At 42.7% G+C, this 10684-nt stretch overlaps 1 protein-coding gene across 4 annotated transcripts in view; it reads right to left on the bottom strand.

The window, feature by feature from the left end:
* The window catches only part of LOC117282019 (sodium-dependent phosphate transporter 2-like), a 29648-nt gene that overhangs the window by 5366 nt on the left and 13598 nt on the right, over positions 1–10684 (bottom strand). For 3 of the 4 annotated variants that reach the window (XM_023853516.2, XM_023853514.2, XM_023853517.2), the window contains exons 2-5: positions 4671–4957; positions 2902–3000; positions 1082–1225; positions 211–393 (exon numbers count right to left, since the gene is read on the bottom strand). In XM_023853516.2, the coding sequence (XP_023709284.1) occupies positions 211–393; positions 1082–1225; positions 2902–3000; positions 4671–4866 (622 nt within the window). In that variant the 5' untranslated portion in view covers positions 4867–4957. Of the gene's footprint in view, positions 1–210; positions 394–1081; positions 1226–2901; positions 3001–4670; positions 4958–9478; positions 9655–10684 lie in introns of all 4 variants that reach the window. The other variant, XM_023853515.2, reaches the window with a different exon arrangement.

Genomic DNA, 10684 nt, shown 5'->3' with positions numbered 1-10684 from the left:
CCAAGCTACAGGGCATCACATTCCACAGCACCTTAGTCTTAACCCACTGAGCTTGAAACATTTTCACCAACCTGTGTACATTCGCCCTCATGAGAATCTTCAAATTTCACAACAATCTGCAGTCAAATATAATTTTTCAATTACAGATTCCTTAAGATAAGTTGACAGTCCTCATGTGAAAACTGCTCCTGGAGAAACCGCACTACTTACGTGATGATCCTTCGTGAACAATGGTGAAAACATTGATGAAGATGGTTATGCCATAGAAAATGGGCAGAGAGAGCAATCCTCGTGCTATGGGATCAGACGCATTGAGGATAAGGCGACGGATCACCAGATACAGTGACACGGATATCACGCCAGACAGCAGCGGTGATACAAACCAAGATCCCACTGCAAAATGAAACTTCTATGATGCTCTGGATTTCTAGTGCTGAATATTCACACTGTGATATCATGGGATATGGCAGTGTGCAGTCTGGTAGTTTCGGACTAGCATTTTGGAGGAACATCTGGCATCTTCATGGATCCTGCATATTCCTGTAAAATGGTAGCCACCCAGACTTTACAGTGTCATAACCTAGAAGCCCAGAGTATGAATACTTATGGCTGTGCAAAACCTCAAACCTTACATAATGTAGCTGTTACATTACATTTACCACAGAAATTAGTGACAATTTTTGTGTGAGAAATTCCAGGGTTATATATAGCTGCTCTGCAAAAGATATTTCTCGGGGTTCCAAAGGAGGAACAGGTTCCTTTTGAAAACCCTTTAAAAAGAAACCCACTTTTTTCCTGTTACTAGTGGGGTGGGACTAAGCCCCTTGTACTGTGGCCACTTCTGGCCTATTGTACCAGCCCCAGATGATAGGGGAGGGTGATTGTGGAGCAACTGGTGGGATGAAGATTGCAAGGGAAACCGAAGTACTCAGAGAAAACCTGCCCCAGCGTCACTTTGTCCACCCCAAATCCCACTTGACCAGACCTGGGATCGAACCCTGGCCGCCACGGTGGGAAGCAAGCAACTAACAGCTTGAGCTATGGTGCAGCCAACAGAAACCCTTAACAACACCACACCTACCAATCATTCCAAGGACTTTCCAGTTGATCCCTTTATCGCCACGGCAAACAAGAGAGAAACCGATAGTAGCACCAACGATACTGTGAGTGGCAGACACGGGAAGCTTCAGGAATGTTGCACCAAGCAGCATCACAGAGCTGCCAACTGCAACAACAAAACTGTCTCAATATGTATGATATGTAAATTGTACCCTGAGCCAGTTCAGCCCACACCACAATGTCCTCTTTCTCTAAGACTTATTTCAATATTACTGACATATTCATTTCTTTGTCTACCAGGTGGCATTCTTAGAAAAGATATTGCTATCCAAATTTCATATGAATTTCCTGTCAACTTTCACATATGCTCTATTTGCAGCCTATATTAATTTTCTGGACTTTATTTCATTCAAAATATCAGTTCAAGACAGAAATTGATGTTCCTCTAGATGTAATTGATTCCAGCTTTAAGATAGGCCCTCTCCATCACTGCCAAATATACACCTTGGAATGCTAGCTCAAGAAACTTCATCTCTCTTACCAAAACCGACCAAGAAACCAGATGCAGTGTCTACACACAAACTAAATGGGATAGTTCAACCATAATGCATAAGCTCCTGGGCACTAACTGCTGCATGATGAACGAGCGGTTCAAGAGAAAAAGTGAATTTTATAATCCTGCCAACAAAACCTTCATACAAAACTTTAAGACACAAATATGTCAGTTTCTCTTAACTACTTGCTCTATGAACATAAATACAAATTAGACCTCTCAAATCTGCCCCCTTTGGCCTGGAGCAGAAAGCTTTCTGAATCACAGGTAGTTAATATATTTTAGTATAAAAACATGTAACTAAGACACCATAACACAGTGTGTTAGTGCTGCTACACAATATTAAGGTATTGGTAGAGGGAAAAAACATAAGATGACATATGACAAGAAATAGAGGGCAGTTTATTTTGAGTATGAGTAGGGCAATGCAGTGGGAAGTGGCCATCCAGAAAACTAAACTCGTGACACACAGGCCTTGCAGGCAATGGAATCATAGTTTTATCTGCTACTCTCTGCAATAGCCCTCAGTGAGCCAGGTGTGTATATGGCGCACTGGGCCACTGGCCATCAGCTTTGGTGATGACAAAAGTTGTCCCTGGTCCTCTTGAAGGTTAAATGAAGAACACTGACTGAGGGTGTCTTGAGAACCTGGTGCTGAGAAGAATATTCAGAACAAGAGGGAGGAAGTGACTGGAGAACAGAGACCTGCAATTTGTGTTTTTCACCGAATATTAGCAGGGTGACCAAAATAAGAGTAATGTGGTAAGCAGGGTATGTGGCAAGCACAGAAGACATCAGAAACGTGTATAAAATTTTGGTTGAAAACACAGAAGGGGAAAAATCTGCTTGGTAGACATATGCATAGGTGAAGGGATAATATTAAGATGCATTTTAGACAAATGTGATGTGGAATTATGAGGTGGTTCAGGATCCAGTGGCGGGCTCTAGTGAACACCACAGCAGACTCTTAGAGCCTAATCAAGTTATGAAGTCAGCCGAGTAACTGACAAATCATTAATTTCTCCAAAAGAACTCTGGTTTGGTTTGCAGAGATCCATGTAGTGTATGTGGAACAAACCTTGCTGTATACTAGTCAGAAACATTCACTAACATCTTAAAGAACACACAATCAGGTTCAGAAGACTTGGACAAAGTTAAAACTACATCCACTTCTCCAATGTTAAAGTTCATAAGTTGGGATGGGATGCTTCTGCTAGTGGACCTGATGATGTCAGGATGTGCAAATTACACAAACTTTCTTATATTACTATTTTAAACATGTTACTCACTCAGGGCTGCAAACATGCCCAACAGCAGCTCGTACTCTGCGTCGTCATAAACGTTAACCTGCAAAATACCTTTCCTCATTGTGTCTGACACCTTGTACCCTGCAACACAGAACACACAAAATGTCAGTACCACTGAGTAACATGGGTGATAATGTTCAGGTGGCAGTAGAACCTGCCTGTTCATGCATAAACAGGAAGGGATAGGAAAGGACAAGCATGACCACATTAAACTCTTCTCACAATCTGCACGCAGAAAAAAAACACATGTAAACATTGTGGATTTAAACTACAAGTTATACAATAAATGCAACACATGTTCTAGATGGAACAATATGTCTACCTACTCCCACAAACTCTTTGGATATATACATTTTACATAAATCCTAATCCTTTGTGACTAGTAAGACCCAATATTCAACAAGAGATTGAATAAAAATAACCAGGTTTTAATCTTAAAGAACTAATTATGTTATGTGTATATGACAAACTTACTTACTTACTAGTGGAGCTGAGCCCTTCTGGAGGAGCCGTCAATTCTGCAGCTACTCATGAATTTCATAGCATTTTATGGAACCCAAAGGTTCATGACCATGTTCTTCCACTAGTCCCTGTCCTGAGCCAGACCAATCCAATCAATGCCAGCCCATACTATCTCTCTAAGATTCATTTTAATATTGTCCACCCACCCATGCCTTGGTCTTCCCAGTGGTCTCTTTCTTTCTGGCTTTCGCACCAATATCCTATATGCATTCCTCGTCTCCCCAATTCGTGCTACATGCCCTCCCCACCTCATCCTCCTTAACTTGATCATTCTAATTATACTTGGAGAAGAGTACACGTTATGAAGCTCCTCATTATGCTGTTTTCTCCAGCCTCCTGTCACTTCATCTCTCTTCGGTCCAAATATTCTCCTCAACACCCTGTTCTCAAACACCCTCAGCCTATGTTCCTCCTGTCAGAGACCAAGTTCCATACCCACATCCATACAGAGACACAGGCTATCACACACTTACAGTACATGTAATTCATTGATTTTTTTAAGCATGCCCTTGATAATTAAACACATCGGGCAGTTAAGTATAAGAAAATTCATAGCACTTTTTATGATTAAGCTGTATCAGATGGCTGATAACTAAAACATCTGATACAGAATACAAGATCAAGTTTAAACATTATTTGGACCATGCCATACTGTGGTCACTTTCCGAAACCAGACAGTGAAATGTAAACTTCAACCTGCATTGCTTCTTAAACATCTGCAAAGTAGTCATAATGACGGAAATAACAAACTATGGCTCCATATTATTAGGTGACTCACATAACTTTGAATGTAACTACTGTGCTGCCAACCATCAGAGCACTGCCATCCTTTATAAGTTTATCTGTAAAAACATGACCAAAAGCCTAATCTTAGAATTTGTCTCGACAAGAAGTCAAGAAGACTGAGCGTCTCGTTTTGTGTTTACAATGTTAAAACTCTGGTTCCATTCTGGGAAGGTTAAGATTGCAGTTCGGTTTTTAAAACTACATATCTAAAAACATTCTAAGGTTAGACACTGGGTTTTATTTTTTACAAGCAAATGTCTACTGTTGGCAGCGTTAATGTGGCAGACAACAAACTGTAAAAGATTTAAAGTTGCTTGCATCATCCATTATATGCAAGTATCTTGTAATCAGCTGTCATTGCTACACACCCATACTGCATGCTGTGCACATATTGACTGCATAATCTGTCCGTCACTTGTGTACGGAACACATGTTGTACTCACCCAGCAATATGGATCCAGCAATTTCACACACTGTTGCCAAACAACACGCCTGCTTGACAGTAAGTACTTTTGATCCAACTGAAGTACCAAAAGAGTTGGCAACATCATTCGCACCAAGACCAAATGCCAGCACAAAGGCCATTATGAAACCTATGATGACAATCCATAGCACTTCTTCTGAGTACGGGTCGATCATGACGGAAAGCTTGCAAAATCTTCAGGCTGTGGGTTGCACACTTGGGGCAGACACTCTTGAATGTTTCAATGGCGTCTCCTCTGTCCCTTTCCTAACCAATATCACACAACTTTAACTTCCTTTGGAAATAACACAGCAGTTAACAAAAGAGATTTCATGTACAATTCATAAATGCTTATAAAAATAAATTCTTCTGACAGTTGTATCATGGTTTGTACCTACTGATCCCTCTATTAACCTGTTTCCATAGTAATATTACAAAAATTGGAAAAACAGCTGAGATCTTATGAGTTCCAGTTATTGGACTCTAGACTAATCTCAAGCAAATGCTTCAACATCCACTCTCCTCAACAGGTTCTGCTCAACTCAGCTACACTGGCAAAGAAAGGGTTGTTTTTAAAATTTAATGACAATGGAGGTATTACTAATACAAATATAAAACAGCCAAATGTCTATCTGTCCTACCCTGCTTCCCTCAAAAAGAATGTTACTGAAACAGAAACTGGTAAAGACAAAGATGTTCCTGCCGAAAAGATGACCTGGGATAGTCATCATCAATTTTGCTGTTATGTACATTTTTTCAAATCCCAGTCAACTTCTTTCCTCCATTATATCCATCATAAGATAAGCAGTGGGACTGTGACAACAATAAGTAACCTTCACCAGTTTTATACTAACCACTGTAATGAGACATGCCTACACTAGGTCATGGCATGATGCATCTTCAGTCTTATTTATGTTAAGAGAACCTAGTTCCTTTGCCTGATTCAGTACTCTTGGTTGCGCATTATCCACCTTCCTATTTAAAATACAAAATTCTAAAAAATACTGTTTGAAAGACTAGTTTTCACTCTGCCCTCAGGCCAAACACAAAGCCAGAACTCTACTCAGTTGAGCCTATGAGACAGAGCTAACCTTCATTCGAAGAACAATTTCATACTTTAAACCGCGCAATGGATGAAGTCCAGGTAAAATTCCATAAAAAATTGAAAAGTTTCCTGAGCCATTTGTGTCTTGCTTAACATTGCTGTCAGTAACTTGAGGTGCAAAGCGTCAAATAACTGCACAATTGGCGGATAATGGATTGGGAAAAGTATGGAATGAAGCATTCACTTCCAGCTAGCGCCGAGGTCAAGAAAATGTGGATCTATACATCCACTCCCCGATACGCCTTCATGGTGTTGTGATTACTTAGTTAAGCACGGGGACATGTTCACCTTCTATGGAAGGAAGCACTTGTGCCAGAATTTAAGGTTCTATCCTGGAATTTGTCTGTATGGACTCAGGAAATCCATAAGAGGAACCTCAGCCAAGGCTGTCTGAAGCCCCCAGTCACCGCTGGGGTCAACTTGTTCAGCCTAACTATGTGAATGTCACGAAGCAATATTTCAAAACAAAGCGGAGCTCCTGTAATAAGAATAAATTACTATGAAAAGTTGGAGAGCCGGGACAGCACTGTCGATATGGATGAACGACCAAGGGGTTTGAGTTCGAGTCCCGGTGCGTGCATGAATTTTCATTTCTCCGTGTCATCCAGACCAGATTTGGGGTCCACCCAGCCTCCTATCCAATTGGTACCGAGTGCTCTTTCCTCTGGGGTAAATCAGCCGTGTCGTGAAGCTGACAACTCACCTCGAACTAGTGCTGATGTCAAGAAAACGTGGGTCTATACATCCACTCACCCATACGCCTTCATGGCACAGTGCTTAATTAGATAAGCACAGGGACCACTTTACCGTTACTATTAGAAACTAACAGTCGTTCGGCTACTTATGAAATCCTCAGCCCTTTATAAAACCCAAAAGTTCATTACCATGTTCACAAGAGGCCACTACACGTCATTATCCCTACACAACTGTATCCAGTTCTCAACCACCTTATATGTGTATATGTAACATATGTGAAGTGCTATAGGAGTCCATCGCTGCGCAACGGCTGCAATGGGAACGCATACTTCGGCAACAACGAATACATGGAAAGCGTCGAGTTCCCACAGCGACGAATCGAATACCAACAGACCGTTGCGTGGGAATATCCGTAACAACGGATGAAACCAAACACTTCTACAGAGTGTCCTAAGCAACGGACTGTTCGTTGCGTAACAACGGATGAAATTAACCCATCGATGAGGTATTCCCTATCCCGTCCGAACGCTGGATATACATATAATAGTGTAGCTCTGGCGAGAGTTCGTTCCGTGTGGAGGCGGGGTCGAATACCTCCACCGTGTCCCTGAGAGTCGTAGGAGGCGACGAAAAGGGAAGTCTCAAATCTGAGACAGTAAAATATGGTCGCGAGTACCAAGGGACTCGGACCCGAGAAAGACTGCGCTGGCAAAGCCAGCAGCATGTACAAAAGACAGACCCGTCCTCTCCTCAGAGAGGGCGCTCCACAGAAGACAAGACCGAAACAGTCAATAAATATCTGGTCATGGGCCCCAGATGGGGCTCGACACTAAGACTTAAGTGACTGACCGTCAGGCGCAATGTGACTTTGACTCTGAGAGTTCAGTATCACGTGATATTGCGAGTGAAATCTCAGCAGAGATTCTGAGTCTTGCACTCGACTCTTGCGAGACAGAGGCAGGCTGTGCTCAGACTCGGCAGAAGAGTTCCAGAGTGTGCTGACGGTGCAATGGCGCTCTGTGCGAATCGCTGTACGAGTGTGTGTACAAATAAGCGTCCAATAAAAGAATTCGTTCTGATCCGAAGACCCACATGATTTATTCGTGTTGCGTCGCACAGCCGACACGTTATATTATCATCCTGTCTACACCTAGGTATGACAATTGGTGTTTTCTCTTATCTTCCTCGTGCTTGCTGCATGCACTGGACATGTGTCTTCTAAAGAGAATGCTAAATTCATAATTACATAACAATAACTGCCTCTAACAAGTTCAACTTGAAAAAGAAATGACTAACAGGAGGAATGGCAACTTAGACTTGTCAGGCCTCCAGCACACGCAACAGCTGATGGCCGCGGAGAATCGCAGTGTCATCTTCAGGGATATGAAGGCCAGTTAACAGTGCAGGTTAGCAGAGTGGTAACGCTACAGCCTTACATTTGCCAGGGGCTCCTTTCCCAGACAATGTACCCCCACGGTTTCCTCACCTCCTCCAGGCAATTGCCTCGATTAGGGCACGATCGTTTCCTTCCTGATTCTTTCATATTGCCACGTATCAATGGGTTTTGGATTAGACGAATCAATTTCTTGGGCAGTCACCAGTCGTAACTGCAATAATTATACCACTTCAAAAGATTACTGCAACAATAACACATAAAGGAAAGCCGTCAACACTTCAACTCTTGGGTGCTCCTTAATTCAAGTCCGTAATTAAGTAATTCTGTAATTCTGCAAAGTTATGTTGGCCAGTCTGTCTTGGAATAAGGCACCCATCTGGGGCTTAAGACCAGATCTTTATTACTGTCAGACAGTTGTACGTTTGTTGATGTGAGGCGCTCTCTGACGAGAGGACGGGTCTGTCGCTTGCCAGAGTAACAGTGAGCAGTAATAAGTCTGTTGCCAGTATGTGCAATTTACATTTTACATGTAATTAAATGTACGTATATGTATACAGCACAGCGGATCATGCTCTATCATGAATTTAATCAATTCATGCGGCAAACTCCCCTGTTATAATGTTTCGGCAAACCGTGCAGAAGTCACCTCTTCCAACAGTACAGTTAATGCGTTCTTACCCGTTGGTGTTCTTCGAAGGGTTTGTTGCCGTGGATATCGGATTCCAGTCACTGCGTGTATCAAAACCCTAGTAACCGAAGTTCTATAGTTGCCTGCTTTACCTAGGAAACGTGCTTAGCGAGCCGTTGCCTAGCACCCCACCATTTGACATTACGTAATGTAGCTACTGGTAATTACATAAAATAACTCCACAAGAAAAGGCACCATTTAGCTTAGTCGATGGGTACTATGGTTTCAGAGGAACTAATTTCCTCCATCTTCAGAGTAGAATTTTATACCTACCTACCAGTCTACATGGTGGCACAAACCAGATGATTACAACATGTGACACAAGCTGCACCTAGAACCCATGCTGTAACACTGCACTGTTACTGAAGCCCGCATCAGCTGCACTAGATGGCCTACATATCAACCGCGCCTTCTCAACTTCTGCGCAAATGTGAAAGCTCACGCTTACTCAAAGTTCAGGAGAAAGCAACAGGGGAATTAGGGCAGCAGAAGAGTTTGGAGAAACCCCCAAGTCTGTTAAAGGCCAGGCACCTGCCCCTACACCTGGATTCTGAAGGGGGGGGGGAATCGAAATTTAAGGAAAAGGCAATTAGCCAATATTAGTACCGAAAATTACAATTATTCAAAGAACTATTTTTTCTATCCTTACCACTCCAAGGCGACCACTAAACATCATGTCCGTAGGCAAATTGTCTACCTGCCCCCCTTACCCTTCGGAGAAAGTCCTGACCGTCCTGACGGAGCCTGTGTCAACACAACAGTTCATTGTGCCATGTAATGTAGTGCTTATACAAGCAGGACTCGATCGCCGTTACCTCGTTTATCACATGAAGCGGAGGTAGGGAGACTTTACAGCTACAAGGCGACTAGCAATATAACTTAATAATAACAAGACATTCGTACCTTGGAATGTTGCGCTGCTGGTTGGCCTGTCGGCCTGGCAGCAAAACACCTACTCTTATAGGGCGACGCAGGAGGTTGCAGCAAAGAGCTCCAATCAGAAGCCTTGGCTGGCTTGACGCAGTCTGTTTACCTGCCATTGTTGGGGGTGTATGGCTTTACTGCACGATTACACATTTCTGCAGCCGGAGACATGACAGTTGTTAATGATGATCACATGGTGATGAACAGGATTACATACAAGATCATACGTTTCTACGCCCATTCCTCGACGGCATTTGTGAATGATGATCACGTGACGTGTAAGGACTACTGCCATTTGCAGACGGCACCTCATTATTCTTGAGGACCAAGTCGGCATTCGGCAAGCGACTGACACGTCAACTGATCGTGTCAAAATACGTCACACGTACTCGAAAACCCTCCACATCCCATCTCGAGGTGGTCCTTTCAGGAGGAGGCCCGGATCATAACCCGACAACTATAAAACTCCATGGAGTAGAGGAGTTCTTGAGAAGCTGATATTCTTTCACCTGGTCAAGAAATTTACTTCCTGGCGGACCGTCACCGTGTTCCAGAGGGCACAGCCACTGGCCACATCGATGAAATCGTCCTTCTACCCAGCGTCTAGGTCCCCAAGGCAGCCTCTTAATTCTTCCTGCTAAACTGTTCTATGCATCTCTCATCTGCCCTATGCGTACTACACACCGAACCCATCTCATTCTCCTTGATTTGATCTTTCTTATAATAACTGACATGTATAAATTATGAAGCTCCTCGTTATGAAATTTTTTCCTATCTCCCGTCGCTCTCTCTTATCTGAAATATTTCCACAAACACCTGTGTTCCTGTGTTTATAGCTTATAAATTATTTGAAAATTACTCTCATGCATTGAAACGCTGGGCATTTCTTTGACATTTGTACTTAAAATTAAAACTAGCACATCTACATGATAAGGAAAGGTCATAAACCGTGTTGGATGTTACTAAAATGCAGATAAGATAAATATTTAGCACGGTGTGTGCACATAAGGACTTCGTGTAAATGCCCGATATACGTGCAGACAGATAATGGCGGACATGAGATGCAAAATCCGTCTGGGAACGCCTATCCACCACGTACTGGGTTTCTGGATCTGCACAGATGAAGGCAGAAGACATGTATCACGGAACATGAAATGAATGCTGCAGGCAAATATAGACCAAGGT

Source organism: Cryptotermes secundus, unplaced genomic scaffold, assembly GCF_002891405.2.
Source record: "Cryptotermes secundus unplaced genomic scaffold, Csec_1.0 scaffold454, whole genome shotgun sequence".
NCBI lineage: Eukaryota > Metazoa > Arthropoda > Insecta > Blattodea > Kalotermitidae > Cryptotermes > Cryptotermes secundus.
Note: the sequence above shows the minus strand (reverse complement) of the source record. Positions and strands in the feature narration are given on the sequence as shown.